Below are 15,706 nucleotides of genomic sequence, written 5' to 3'. Positions count from 1 at the left end.
GTCTACCATGCTAGGTTTTATCATGCATAGCTTGTCTTACTATTTGCCATGTCGTGTCATACTAGGTTAGCCATGCTAATAATACTATATTTGCTATACTATGCTCACCATGCTGTCTCACCATACCATATTTTGTCATATTTTACCATGCTTTATCTATGTTTTGCTATCTTTGTCAGACAATGTTGTGCCATGCTATTTTGCCATCACTTTGTATAAATACGCTTTATTATGTATGTAAACTTGTAACCCGTTCTGAGTTCTTCTGGGAGGACGGGATATAAAACCAAATAAATAAAACCACTCGAAGAATGTCAAAATAAGATCCCCCCTCATGTAAAGACTGCTTCTCTCTCCCTATCCCTTTTTAGCCAGAGAAGGAAAGGCAATCTTCAGCTGCTCTTTTGCTGCTGTTAATGGCATTTTACTCATAGAAGTAGCTTTGCAAATTGCCCTTTCCTTAGTTTGTATATATTAAATTGTATCCAGATGTTATACCCATTTTAAAAAACAACACCTGAAGCACAAATTTTACATATATGCTATTTCTCTGACTTAATTCAGAACTGAAAAGCCTTGAGGGTTCTACCAAGGCACTAACACCTTTTTTTGGTTTTATTTGCCTTGTATAGATATTCAGGATATTTCAGTCTATAAGAATGAGCTGTTCTGCCTGCACCTTGATGGAAAGGTTTCTCATTTCTCCCTTCTGCCCGTGGAGCGCTGTATTGACCGTCTATTGAAGAGAAGCTTCTGGAATCCTGCAGCCAGGGTTTGCTATCTCTTTCAAAACACTCTCATCTCTAACAGAGTAAGTACAGGCGTTCACCCATACTATTCCAAAACTGAATGCACCTCGAATTTCTATATTATGGGGTGAGAGGAAAAGCTTTAAAAACCTGAGGTGAGGCAGCTTCTTTATGCAACACCTCAATTTGTTTTTGCTAAAACTCCACCTAATTCAATTTGACCTGCTTAAGATGAGAAGCCAGCCTTAAAAAAAAGAAACTGCTAGATTTTAAACAAAATCCCAAAATAATACCATGAGCAATTTATAGAAGCTTATTTTGACCCATGAATTTCTGTTTTACCTGAAGAAATAACTTATAAAGTCACCCTCGTAATAGAAAATGACATATGTAGAGCTAACCAAACAAAACAAAACAAAAAAAAAACCTCTGTGGAGTGACGATGTTCCTAAATGGACTTTATTTGAGTGTCAGAGTTCCAAAGGTACACTGAAATCATCCACATAAAATAATTCCATCCACATAAAAATAAATCATCCACATAAGAGCCTTAAAGGATCTAGTCCGCTAGGGATACAGAACCCAACATGGTCTGCGTTTCGACAAAAAGTCTTCTTCAGGGGTCCCTGGGGGTCCTATAAAGGTGAGTACGTGGGAAACAATTGTGTGGTGAGCCGGAAGTGAGACACTGCTTGCATTTGCAATGAAAAGGGAATATAGAGCTAAACATCTTCTTTAACCAAAGCACAGCCCTGGAAATGGCTTTCTTTTAATTTACTTTAGCTAACAGAGAGATTTTCAAGTTTGTTGGGGGAGGGGGTTCCCAACAGTAGGCCACATGATCAGACATCTGTATTTCTGAGAGCCATATGTATTTCTTTTGAAGATTTCATTTTCATAAAAATCCAAAGTTTACTTCACTTCAACCAAATAGCTCTTTGATTCTTCAGAATCTTTTTTCTTTTTTTTGCTAACAATATCAAGTGGGTTGATACCTATGAGCTAAAAGCATGTGTGTTACAGAACACTACAGAATCTTAGTAGCATTAAAGGAGGGTAATTTTCAGACAAACAGCTGATCCAAGTAAATCATTTATACGCCCATAAGTGACTCTGAAGATCGTCTCTTACAGCCTGGGAATTAAACTATTGAATACAGAGTAAGAGCCTACAAAAAGTGATATTTGTAAAACCACAAGATGTTTCTAGAAGGAAGGTATAAAGTAATTAACAAGTTTTTCAGAGAGTGTTGCTTCACTGAATTTAGGCTCCTTTCTCTGAATTAAGTTTATTTCCCAAATTTTGGCATCTGAAGGGAATGAGCAGGCTTACCTGTAATCTTTTTCCTTGTGTGTACAATGCTTCTTTAAGAAGTATTTAAATTTATTTATTCTTATGCACCACTGATTTACATATAGTACTTGATGCAATACACAGAAATGCAATAGAGTCATTCGGCAAAGTTTTTACTGGATTTGCAGACAAGAAAAGTGCTGCCTTTGGAGCGACTGGAGCATCTGAAATCTCAACTGGATCTTTCAACTCAACAAGAGCTCATTGGCCAACTAGAGGAGGTGATTTCTAAGCTAGAGTCTCTGGATTCTGCATGCAGCAGCAGAAGAAGTAGCATCTCATCACATGTAAGTGTACCTGATAACTGATTAGTAATGCTGCTGGGCAACATTAATTTACCGCTTTGGTCAGAATCTGGTTTTCTTGTTGAACAACTTGAGACTTTTGAGAGAGAATGCTGTGTTCCTTGCAGGAAAGCTTCAGTGTCTTAGACAGTGGGATCTATCGGGTGATTAGTCGGAGAGGAAGCCAGTCAGATGAGGAATCTTGTTCTCTGCACAGCCAAAATTTGTCAGATGATGAGAGACTTAAAGAAGTCACTTTGCAGCAGGAGGAAGAGCAGACTGAACTTGGTAAGGAAAGCAGAAAAAAATCTAGAGGTATTGGGCACACATTTCCTGTATGTCAGTGATTTTGTTTAAGGGAATAATTTTATAAGTGACCTAGCATGTACAACAGTACTTCACATGTTTGAGTTGGCACTTATAAAACTGACCTAGCAAATACATATAATAATAATAATAACTTTATTTTTGTATACCGCAGTACCAGAATAGTTCAGAGCGGTTTACATGACGAGAGACTGTACATCTACAGCGAAATTTACAAATAAATCAATCAATATAACTTAGCAAGTTGGGAGCAGGCAAGAAGGAGATAGAGAGGTTATAAACAAGTCAATCGGCGTGGCTTAGGAAGTTGGGTGCAGGTAGGTAGGAGGTGCAGGTAGGGAGGAGGCAGGAAGGTGGGAGGTACAAGGCATAGTTAAAAGTAGAATTACAAGGAGGGCGGGAGTCAGAGATATTTGTCAAAGAGATAAGTTTTGATTAACTTCCTGAAAGTTTGGTAGGAGGGAGAATTAGAGATGAGAGTGGATAGACATTTGTTCCATTTGCATGCTTGGAACGCCAGTGATCTGTCAAGGAATCTCTTGTAGATGCAGCACTTTAGGGACGGGAAGGCAAACAAGTGGACGGACAAAGTGATCTGATAGGTAGATTGGAGACGAGCCTGTTAGGGTTTTGAAGCAGAGGCAAGCAAATTTGAAGATAATCCTCGCCTCCATATATGAAAAGTAGGCACTAGGACAGGGGTGGGCAACTCCGGTCCTCGAGGGCCGGAGTTCAGTCGGGTTTTCAGGATTTCCCCAATGAATATGCATGAGATTTATTTGCATGCACTGCTTTCAATGCATATTCATTGGGGAAATCCTGAAAACCCGACTGGATTCTGGCCCTCGAGGACCGGAGTTGCCTATCCCTGCACTAAGATAACAGGCTCACATTTTGCGAGATGCATGCATAGGTGTTCTCTGTGTAAATAATAGGTGAAGTCGAGCAGGCTCAGCCTGTGATAAGAATGTGTAGGAAGTTATCAGTTGCCCTTGACACACATTCCCTCACAGAACCACATTAAATCCTGCCGCACAAAGCAGAAGGGGCAAAGTTCACTAAAGTCAGGGCAGGTAGGGCATGATTCAACAGTCAGGTAAAAACCGAGCACAGACAGACTAGGGAGGCCCAGGGAAGACAAGAACAGTGCATACTGAAGACAGTGGGATCCTTTTAAGGACAGGGCTGCAGGAAAAATTTAACTTGATTCTGAGAGATTTTATTTCTTACTTTTTTTTTTTTTTTTAATTCTTTATGTATTTTCTAAACTTCAAAAGTGCAATGCACAAATATATATCATCATATCATATAATAAGTTAATAAAAGCACATTCAACTTACAAATATGCATAACCAACTATTTTCTCCCCCCACCCAATGATTATTCAATAAAACACAGACTATCCCAATAACGTTACCCTATTCAGATTAAAAATGTCCTCCCACCCCAGGTGGACATACTCAAAAGTCAAATTAGGACAGAAATAGCCCCTCCCCCCACCCACCCTTTCCTGGATGTGTACGAAAATAAACTAAAACTGACTCATAATCAAAGACCTACTATGGTGAGGTAATACATGATGTCAACGGCCCCCAAACCAGCTTAAATAAATTACTGTGCCCCAAACTATCAGCATTCATTTTTTCATATCTATAGCTGGAGCACAAATTTGCTCACCAGAAAGGAAAATTTAGGTGGTCATAGGCCAGGATTCACTAAGCAAACTGATCGTGTACCGATCGGTTTGCGAGCCCTTAGCGAGCAGATTTCCCTCCGGTCCGATTCACTAAAGTGTTTAGCGATCCCCTCCCGATCTGTGCATGCAAATGAGGGAAATGGCATGCAAATTTGGGAGGGCAGCGATTCACTAAACACTTTAGCTAACACCGATTGGGCTTGCCGATCAGAAAAGAAGCAACTGCTGAAGACCAGTCGCTTCTATCCTTTCTGACTTTCCTGCCCTCTTCTACACTTTAAAATCAAGGCCTCGCAATGCTTTATAGCAGAGCAAGCCCATGGTTTAAATCCACAGCCGCCACTGCCATCGGGCCTGACGCTGCCCACCTGGTCCCCACAAATATGGCAGGAGGGATGCTAGCTCCCTCCTGCCATCGCGAAACCGCCATTGGCCCGGCCCACCCATCCTCGTACTCTTTAAAATTATGGCAGGAAGGTTCCCACACCCTCCTGCCATATCTACAACTACTAACCCCCCTCCCAACAAGTACCCCTAACCCCCCGAACCACCCCCAAAAATTTGCCCCGCAGCCACGTCAAAAATAATTATGGCAGGAGCGTTCCCACTCCCTCCTGCCATTGGTCCCACCCAAAAACTAGGTAATGGCAGGAGGGATGCCAACTCCCTGTTGCCACCCACCCGGACGTCCCCTTCCCACCTTTAACGGAGCAGGAGGGGTGGTCAATCCCTCCTACTCCAATGTCTCCCGCGACAAGTCTGAGACCTTAGGCCACGCTCCAGTGCATCGTATGATGCAAAGGATGGGGCCTAAGGCCCTGATTGGCTGAGGCGCCTAGCTCTGGGGGATTGGCATCAGGGAGTTGGCATCCCTCCTGCCATTACCCAGTGGGAACCCTCTTGCCATAATTTTTTTTCAACGCAGCTGCAGGGCAAATTTTTTGGGGGGTTCAGGGAGGGAGGAGGGATAGGGGCACTTGTTGGGAGGGGGGTTTAATTTTTTTTTTAAATCTGGCAGCTATTTTGCATGTTTAAAACACAAAATATCTTCTCGATTAAAAAAAAAAAATTAAAAAGCCGGCAGAAGCCCTGACAGTAGTGACAGGAGCTGTTTCTCCTGTCACTACTGTCAGGGCTTTAGTGATCCATGCAGTCGGTTGGGGGCATGCCTCCGATTGCCCCCATTTGTATGTAGATGGTTGGCAAATCGCACACGGCTCGGAGGGTTAGTAAATCTAGCCCATAGTTCTTCCAATTTCGGGTTACCATCTGCATGGCTTTCCCGATCACAGGCTTGATAAATTTAACATTGTTTTGAAGATGATGTTTTGTTTACTTTCTCCAGTCTGGTGGTTGTCTTAAGCTGCTACACAAACCTTATGTATGTATCTTATAGAATACATGCAGCACACAAACACAATTACTTCTGTCTCAGAACAGGCAGAATGTCATATGGAATCTCTTAAAGAGTCTGTTTTATAAAGGCATATATGTTCCATGTTTATTCAACGCTCTATTCAACCATCTATCAACTAGTACCCCCAAACAAATGTTAAAAAAATATTAAAACTAGATAATATATATATATATATATATAGGTTCAATAGGTAAGATGGACGACTAGAAACAAGCGAATCAAGGGGGAGGCAAGAGTAAAATACATCGAGATAAAATAAAAAAGGGTGGTAAGAGGGGGAGGGAGAAGAACATAGAAGGGGGAATTGCGCTTCTTAAAAAGGGTGGTAAGAGGGGGAGGGAGAAGAACATAGAAGGGGGGATTACGCTTCTTAAAAAGGGTGGTAAGAGGGGGAGGGAGAAGAACATAGAAGGGGGGATTACGCTTCTTAAAAAGGGTGGTAAGAGGGGGAGGGAGAAGAACATAGAAGGGGGGATTACGCTTCTTAAAAAGGGTGGTAAGAGGGGGAGGGAGAAGAACATAGAAGGGGGAATTGCGCTTCTTAAAAAGGGTGGTAAGAGGGGGAGGGAGAAGAACATAGAAGGGGGGATTACGCTTCTTAAAAAGGGTGGTAAGAGGGGGAGGGAGAAGAACATAGAAGGGGGGATTACGCTTCTTAAAAGCGGTTGGTATTCATTATAGTGAATGGAATAAGCAGATTAGAGGAATTGTCTATTTTTAGGTTAGAAAAGCCTCTCTAAATAAAAATGTTGCCTTTATAATATAGAGGGAATCTGCACCTTCACAGCCTATGTAAAATTACCCTCCCTAAATGAGAGGTCTCATTTTTATTACAGTGTCAAGTAGTGTAGTAGCAAATATAAGCCAGTACACACTTACATCATTGACTAGCGATGCAATTAGATTTGGTGTAGTGTCTTCATGCATTTAGATTATTTTTGTATGTGCGCATGTTCATGATTTTAATTTTGTCTCCATTCATCAGACAATGTATCTCATGCCTCAGTGATGGTCGACACAGATCGGAATGAGCCTTTGCTCCCATTCACTATTCCATTACCATTCCGTTCCACCTCTCCTCTTCTCTCTCTGCAGGCCATGAAGGACAGGTAAACCATTCATAGGCTGCACAGTTCAGGTTTGTCCATCAGCCACATCATTCATAATATCATGCCTGTCATTTTGTTGATATATATGCCAAACAAGCCACTCTACAGATCATTCCATGCATAATTGGGGAAAAATCATATTTTATAATTTAAGTTCTTATTAAATACTTAAATCTAAGTATCCAGTATCTTTTGTATGAATATCATTTGTGACCATCTCTAGGGAAAAGGTGATTTAAAGTCACCAGAAATAAAAAAAATTAGGTTTTCATGAATTCTATGTAGCAGAGCAAACAATTTGTAATACAATAGTCAATAGTCCAAACCCCATCCTTTTTACTGTTTATGGACCCATGACGTGAAGTTCAAGTTCAATTTATTTGATATACCGCAAATATAAAACCAAGGTTAAAATCTAAGGGCTCCTTTTACAAAGGTGCGCTAGCGTTTTTAAGCACGCGCTAAAATGCTGCACGCGCTAGCTGCTACCACCTCCTTTTAAGCAGGCAGTATTTTTTTGGCTAGCGAACCTTTGTAAAAGGTGCCCTAAGTGGTTTACAATATGATAAAACCCTGTCCAGTTAAGTGCAGCTGAATATCCAACCTGGGCTGGCCAGCATGATTTAACCTGCCTGGTTCAATCACTTTGAATATTGACCCCCAGAAATGTCTTGCCTCCCCTCACTCCACCCCAAACAGCTTTCTAAACTTAAATAGAAGTGGTTTACTGTATGTGCTTTTCAATATTGGTCTGAAAGTCTCTCAATTTTCCAGCTGAATCTTAACATCTCTGTTTTTCATAAGCAGCCAGTTAACCAGCATTTGGATATTTGACTTTCAGCGTTTCCAGTTTTGTTCGCAAAACTACTGAAAAAATTGGTACGCTTCATGTAAACCCCGATGCCAAAACCAGGCATGAAGTGAAAGATGAGACGCAGCAATGTGATGGCATTGCGAGACTAGAGGAAGAGGAAATCAGGTGAGTAGAAACTAGCTGCACAGAGCAATGGGTGTCTAAACTCTGTGTACCCCCTGTCCTCATCTAGATTGGGGTTCAGGATATCTCTAATGCAGGGATTCTCAACCCAGACCTTGCAACACTTAGCCAGTCAGGATTTCAGGATATCCTGAGCATACAATTCATTGGGGATATCCTGAAAACCTGACTGGCTAAGTGTGTTCCAAAGACTGGATTGAGAACCCCTGCTCTAATGAACAAGTGTGAGAACATTTGGGGAGCAGCCACACTAGCTTGCTAGCTATTTAGACTGGATGAGGCAGTTGGTTTTTCTGTGTTACTGCATGGAAATGTATCACCTAGTATTTCTATCATGCTCATTCATTAGGGATATCTTTAATGGTGACACTCAGGATAGGTTCGAGTCGCCATTGTTCAGTACAGATCTAGTACTATAAACATGGGCTCAGGAGAAGGAGAGGCTGTAGCTTTGGTGCTCTTGCATATCACTGGGTTGTGGGTTGTTTGTTTTTTTTTGTTGTTTTTACATGTTTCTGATTACCGTATTTTCGCGGATATAACGCGCACCTGTGTAAAACGCGCACAGGGGTATAGCGCGCAGAAATCACGATGATATGTACCAAAACTTTTCTATACCGCGCTCAGGCATATAACGCGCATGATGCCCGACGCTCCTTTCGCCCGCCCTGACTTTCCGTGCGCTGTCCCGACTCTCCGTTCACCCCCCTGACTTCCGTGCACTGCCCTGACTTTCCGTGCGCTGTCCCGACTCTCCGTTCACCCCCCCTGACTTTCCGTGCACTGTCCCCCCTTGAAGTCCTGTCCCCCTTGAAGGTCTGTCCCCATTCTGAAAGCCTGATGCCCCCCCCCGACGTCCGATACATCCCCCCCCCCCGGCAGGACCACTCGCACCCTCACCCCGAAGGACCGCCGACTCCCCAACAATATCGGGCCAGGAGGGAGCCCAAACCCTCCTGGCCACGGCGACCCCCTAACCCCACCCCGCACTACATTACGGGCAGGAGGGATCCCAGGCCCTCCTGCCCTCGACGCAAACCCCCTCCCCCCAACGACCGCCCCCCCCCAAGAACCTCCGCCCGTCCCCCAGCCGACCCGCGACCCCCCTGGCCGACCCCCACGACCCCCCCCACCCCCCTTCCGCGTACCTTTGGAAGTTGGCCGGACAGACGGGAGCCAAACCCGCCTGTCCGGCAGGCAGCCAACGAAGAAATGAGGCCGGATTGGCCCATCCGTCCTAAAGCTCCGCCTACTGGTGGGGCCTAAGGCGCGTGGGCCAATCAGAATAGGCCCTGGAGCCTTAGGTCCCACCTGGGGGCGCGGCCTGAGGCACATGGGCCAAACCCGACCATGTGTCTCAGGCCGCGCCCCCAGGTGGGACCTAAGGCTCCAGGGCCTATTCTGATTGGCCCACGCGCCTTAGGCCCCACCAGTAGGCGGAGCTTTAGGACGGATGGGCCAATCCGGCCTCATTTCTTCGTTGGCTGCCTGCCGGACAGGCGGGTTTGGCTCCCGTCTGTCCGGCCAACTTCCAAAGGTACGGGGAAGGGGGGTGGGGGGGTCGTGGGGGTCGGCCAGGGGGGTCGCGGGTCGGCTGGGGGGGCGGTCGGAGGTTCTTGGGGGCGGGCGGTCGTTGGAGGGAGGGGGGTTTGCGTCGAGGGCAGGAGGGCCTGGGATCCCTCCTGCCCGTAATGTAGTGCGGGGTGGGGTTAGGGGGTCGTCGTGGCCAGGAGGGTTTGGGCTCCCTTCTGGCCCAACTACACAAAGGTACGGGGAAGGCGGGTGGGGGTGTCGTGGGGGTCGGCCAGGGGGGTCGCGGGTCGGCTGGGGGACGGGCGGAGGTTCTTGGGGGGGGGCGGTCGTTGGGGGGAGGGGGTTTGCGTCGAGGGCAGGAGGGCCTGGGATCCCTCCTGCCCGTAATGTAGTGCGGGGTGGGGGTAGGGGGTCGCCGTGGCCAGGAGGGTTTGGGCTCCCTCCTGGCCCGATATTGTCGGGAAGTCGGCGGTCCTTCGGGGTGGGGGTGCGAGTGGTCCTGCCGGGGGGGGGGGGATGTATCGGACGTCGGGGAGTCGGCCGGGCAAGAGGGCTTGGGCTCCCTCTTGCTCCGATCGTGGATGCGGGTGCGGGTGGGAGCGCGTGCGAGCGGTCGTTCGGGGTGGGGGTGCGAGCGGTCCTGCTGGGGGGGTGAATCGGGCGTCGGGCGGGGTGGGAACTATGTTTAAAAACTTTTCTATACCGCGCTCAGGCATATAACGCGCGAGGGGTATGCGCGGTACGTAAAATCACGTATAACGTGCGCGTTATATCCGCGAAAATACGGTAAATGAGAACTTTATTTTTGGCCTTGCCGGACCCAATAGGGCTCATTTTCAAAGCACTTAGACACACAGAGTGCCATAGAAACCTATAGTACTTTGTGTGTCTTCAGTGCTTTGAAACTGACAATTTTCAAAGCCATTTACGAGGCTAATATAGTTCCAGCTCCTATGGCTCACCTTTTTTGGACTTGCACAAACTCTTTGGAATCAACTTCATGTTTTTACTTAAGACTGGTCTCTTACAAGAAATCTTAAGATTTTATTGAAAACTTATTTTTTCCAGCAGGCTTTTGGGGCAGCAGCTTTGGGTTCCAGTTTGACTTAAGGTACCAGTGAGTGGTTGTATTCTGCATGACACTATGTCTCTTGGTGCTTTCCTGTTTTTGTGTTTTCTACTTGTTGTTTTTTGATGATGTACGCTTCCTAGACATCTTATAGATTTGGTAGTACGTATATGTGTGATTTATGCATATAGAGCCTGGTTTTATAATGGGATGCTTATGAAAAAAGTCCTAAATGTGTTTTATAAAAGCAACATGACCACCTCATTGCATTTATGCAGTAGCCACCCAGAACCAGCCTCAATGAAGCACAAATCAAAGCTGGTGTAGATATTTGCACCTTTGCTCACATTTATAAAAAATATTTAAGTATATCATGGTTCTAGGCCTGGGAAACGCCTATACCCAAACTTTAGCTAGGTGATGCAAGATTCCTCATAGGAATTGCCACCCGGGAAAAGAGTCTAGATGTCACTGTTGATACGTTGAAACCCTCTGCTCAGTGTGCAACAGTAGCTAAGAAAGCAAATGCGACCAAAACAGAATATTAGAATTCCATGTGTTGCTCCATTGAATATTATGTGCAGTTTTGGTCACCGATCTCAAAAAAAGATATAGCAGAATTAGAAAATGTACAGAGAAGGGTGATGAAAATGTTATTAGTTATATTTATTTGATTAACTGCTTAAAGCAAGGCCATTAACACAGTGTACATTGCAATACTATTTTGAAAGTGGAACAGAGAAAAATATCTATCTTGGCATCACAAAGATCTGTCTCCTCATATGTAAAACTATAGGACTTTAATAAAAACTATTAGGAATACCCAAACAAACCCAAAACAATTAATTAAAAATTACCCATTCATTAATTCCCTAACCCTTACAGAATAAAACAATCCATAACAATATAAACCCAATCACCATATACTTAAATATAAAAGATTCCCCATAAATTACTACTTTAAACAAAATCACAATGAATACATTTCAGCTACTAGCAATATATCAGTAAAATATCAAATATTCAAATTTATCTTCTTATTATGCAAAAAAAGAATATAATCATAAATAACAATGAGAATGTCCAAGCTTCTTATCTTTCTTTTTAATTAAACAAGAAACTATAATATTTCTTGACCAATTAAAGTTTAAAAACATTAATATAATTCATATCAATTACTTTTGAAAGAAATAAAACAAAATTAAAAGAACTCATATATAGTGATTTATAAAAGTTAAAACAACCTTAACCCCAAATCACAAAATAAAAACACAATCCATAATAATATTATAAAAAATTTTCTATCAGACTCAGTCTGTCTTTCAATTTAAGCTAATATTCTGCACATAAAAGTTTATTGTGCAAACAAAACTATAAATTGATGTTAAATGTGAACTGTCATTGTTGTACAAACTTCATCTACAGTACAGGTAACTCACAGTCTTCAATAAACCATCACTTCAGACAGCCTTCAGGAACATAGCATATCTATTATATATCAAAGTATGATCAGCAAACTCTCCTTTTCTGCATCACCAGAAGAAAACCAGGAACCTGGATCTTTAATAAGCCGCCATGCTGTGGTTCTTTCAAAAAATCTACTTCCTGCTGTGTAAAATTGATATCACTAAAACACATGACTGACCATTATATTTCCTGAGTCACCATTAATGATTTAACCGTGAATAGTTCAGATCCAATGATATTCTATCATCTCGTAGCAAATTCAACTCATTAGAGCAAACTTAAGCTATCCAAACCATTCTCATGGATCTATATAATCTGTAAAGAATAACATCAAAACTCAGAGATGCTGTCCGTAAAAAAAAAAAAAATCACTGCATTTTATCCAATGTGTCCAATGAACAGGACTGTTTAGAATGCTTATTCAAAAGGACTTCATGTCTCCCTATATCAAAATATTTATATATGAATGTATATTACATAGACATTTGGTGATTACAGTTTTCCAAAAACTCATTTAATTTCACTGGGTCTTCAAAATTAAGAGTTCTATTTTCATAGGTGACTCTCATTATGGCCCATACCTAACCCCAAGTCTTTTCAATTTTGGCCTCAGTTCCAGCAGTTTTTTCCTTTTCTGTGCCGTGGCCTTAGCAAAATCAGGCACAATGAAAATTTTAGAATCCTGATACTTTAAATTACGATTTTCTTTTGCCAGCCTAAGAATCTCAGTAATCTGTTGATATCTTAATAATTTAAAGATCAAAGGCCGCGGTCCCAGCTGTTTGTCTGATCTTCTAGTTGGGATTCTATGGCCTCTTTCGAATTCCATCGAGTATTTGAATTTCAGCGGTAATATCTTCAGTAAAAAGCTTTCCAAAAACGAGATCAGATCATCCTTTTCTATGCCTTCCGGTAAACCAATTATTCTCAAATTGTTCCGTTTGCCACGGTTAATGCAATCCTCCAGATCCCTTGACAGACTCTCAATCATCCCTTTATCCGGCTTCAACTGTCTTATTCCAACTTCATTTGCCTCAGTTCTTTTTTCTAGTTGTTCCACTTTAATATCCATGACTGCCATTTGACGTGTGAGGCTAGCCACTTCATCTATAGCCTCCTGTATCTTCCTTGAATTATTTAACACAATTTCTTTAATCTGTCTGAGCTCAGCCACAATATCGCAACTGCCATCACCCGGCAACGGAACTTTTGAGGGGGCCATCGGCTCCATTTTTGATCTCTTAGCGCACCCTGCGCTTGTACCAGCCATCTCTACCTTCAAATGTTTAGACGATGCCATCATACAATCCGGAAGCACAAAATCAGATATAAATTTCAAGTTTTGTAGCTTATAATTTCAGTTCTTTGACCTGTTATGGAGGAGCTGCGCTATCACCTGATCATCTTATTGCGGCTCCAAGCCACGCCCGAAATAAGTGTATTTTTTTACAATTTATTATATGGTATATGTGTTATGAGATACTGAAGGGATGGGGGAAAGGGATAATTCTATTTAACATGTACTTAAGTTAAAATGCACTTGATGCACTTGATGTAAGTATAAAAATAAAAAAAAATTTTTTAAAAAGCACTTTAATCCCTCCCCACCCTCCATCCCTTTTTACAAAACTGTAGCGCAGTTTTTAGCACTGGCCGCGGCAGTAACAGCTTTTATGCTCCTAGAAGTCCTAGAAGCATTAGAGCTGTTACTGCTTCGTACTATGGAGGGGGAGGTTAAATGAGAGAAGGGAGGCCTCCATCCATAGTGACATGGGAAGGGTATTCCTTAGAGTAGGCCCTACTACACTAAACATCAGTTTCTAGAATGTATAAAATGGATTATTGCGGACTGAGGGAACAGTCATTAAATATTTTTGGCTGGAGTTCAGGATCCACTTTGGGATATATGGCAAAGATATGGTGACAAATTTAGAAGAGCCCATATGTATGATCTTAAACACTAACAGCAATATTTTATAGGCTATGTGGTACTCCACGGGGAGCCGAAGATCACGTAGTCATATTCTTGAATTAAAAAGTAATTTCACAAGTGTTCTGTATCAGTTACACTCATTTAATTCCCTCTGCCCCTAAAGCAGTGATTCCCAACCCTGTCCTGGAGGAACACCAGGCCAATCGGGTTTTCAGGCTAGCCCTAATGAATATGCATGAGAGAGATTTGCATATGATGGAAGTGATAGGCATGCAAATTTGCTTCATGCATATTCATTAGGGCTAGCCTGAAAACCCAATTGGCCTGGTGTTCCTCCAGGACAGGGTTGGGGACCACTGCCCTAAAGAGTGTATTTACAGTAGTCCAGAAGTGTAATAATGAGCATAGATATGCTTTCTGATAAAGTGGATGGGTTGATTTTAAAGAGGCCAGGATTCTTCAGCTTGGAGAAGACATATAAGGGGAGATAGAAAGAGGTCTATAAAATCCTGAGTGGAGTGGAATGAGTAGACCTTAAAGAGTAAACAAGTGATCTTAACATAAGAAGACTAAGCACAGCCACTAGCACCACACTGACTTCCTTATGAAAGTTAAGTAATCCTGACTTCTATTTTGGTTAAAGGTTTTGGACTTAGTAACACTTCTTCATTAAATATTCAGTATGCATTTTTGATATTTTTGTTAAATATGGATGTGTTTCTAAGATGGATGAGTGTGTTCTTTTGTAAGGGTTTAGTTTCCCTACCTAGCTATATACTGAGGTCTTTTTTTTTTCTAATTTTTAAGTATCCGTTTTGAGAGGTTTGGTGCAATTTTATTAGCTTGGTTGTGTTCATCCTCTTCACTTTTACAGCTACCATAACCTTAACGAACTTTACTCCTAAGCCAGGGCATGTGGAATTTGATCTTGATCTCTCAAATTTACTGCCAACAGTCACTGTGTAACTTTGTATTGTGCTAAAGAGAGCTTCCTTCTGGAAATCATAAGATATTACATGTGTAGGCAACTTATCTAGGCGCATTTGGAAACTTCTTTTTAAATCAGGTCTGTAGATCCCTGTACAGCAGAAAACTTTTTTGTGTGTATCTTTCTGCCACATTTTCTTAGTCTCTGATTCAGTTTCTTGATTTAGGATGATCTCCCTCATTACCCAGTTCATAGAATAATCCGTGCCTCTAGTGGTGTGCTTATCTTTCTTGTATCACTTGGGATACAAGCTTTTCATCACTTGGGATGGGGATGTCCCAGGTGATGCTGCTTGTTCACTGCCAGGTCACTGACCTACAACCTTTTTGAACTTGAAATTCTTTTCCCCATTGCTGTTGGAGCAGAACTACCACTGGTTCCTGACCTAGTACTTTTAATGCTTTCTCCCTGTGTTAATATATATTATTTTCATCAGATTCTGTTTTGCTTCATCACATAGTTACATTTTTTGATTTTGTGTTCTGTTTGTTTTTTTCACAGAGTAAAACCACAGAGCAAACCTCCAGAAGAAGACAGGCTCCAAGAGCTGAAGACTGTGACAGCAGAGGCAGTGTGCGTTTGGATTATTTGAAAGCCTGTCTTTGTGATCCCTCCAGTGTACCAACACTCACCCTTCTCCTTAAATCATTTCACTGACTCCCTATCTGCCTTTCCATACAGTTCAAGCTCCTTTTGCTGACCTACAAGTGTGTTCATTCTGTTGCCCCTCAACATCTCTCCTCTCTTCTCTTGCCTTATACACCTCCCAGAGAACATTCCTCAG

The 15,706-nt window shown here is 42.6% G+C and overlaps 1 protein-coding gene across 3 annotated transcripts in view; it reads left to right on the top strand.

Annotated features, from left to right (window-relative positions):
• HPS5 (HPS5 biogenesis of lysosomal organelles complex 2 subunit 2) overlaps nucleotides 1-15,706 on the top strand; it is a 99,202-nt gene that overhangs the window by 54,124 nt on the left and 29,372 nt on the right. For all 3 annotated transcript variants that reach the window (XM_033928164.1, XM_033928162.1, XM_033928163.1), the window contains exons 10-15: nucleotides 633-811; nucleotides 2,231-2,389; nucleotides 2,515-2,674; nucleotides 6,812-6,935; nucleotides 7,777-7,914; nucleotides 15,424-15,495. In XM_033928164.1, the coding sequence (XP_033784055.1) occupies nucleotides 633-811; nucleotides 2,231-2,389; nucleotides 2,515-2,674; nucleotides 6,812-6,935; nucleotides 7,777-7,914; nucleotides 15,424-15,495 (832 nt within the window). The remainder of the gene's footprint in view (nucleotides 1-632; nucleotides 812-2,230; nucleotides 2,390-2,514; nucleotides 2,675-6,811; nucleotides 6,936-7,776; nucleotides 7,915-15,423; nucleotides 15,496-15,706) is intronic.

The sequence above is a fragment of the Geotrypetes seraphini genome, chromosome 19 (assembly GCF_902459505.1).
Source record: "Geotrypetes seraphini chromosome 19, aGeoSer1.1, whole genome shotgun sequence".
Taxonomy (NCBI): Eukaryota; Metazoa; Chordata; class Amphibia; order Gymnophiona; family Dermophiidae; genus Geotrypetes; species Geotrypetes seraphini.
This window is presented reverse-complemented; position numbering and strand designations above follow the sequence as displayed.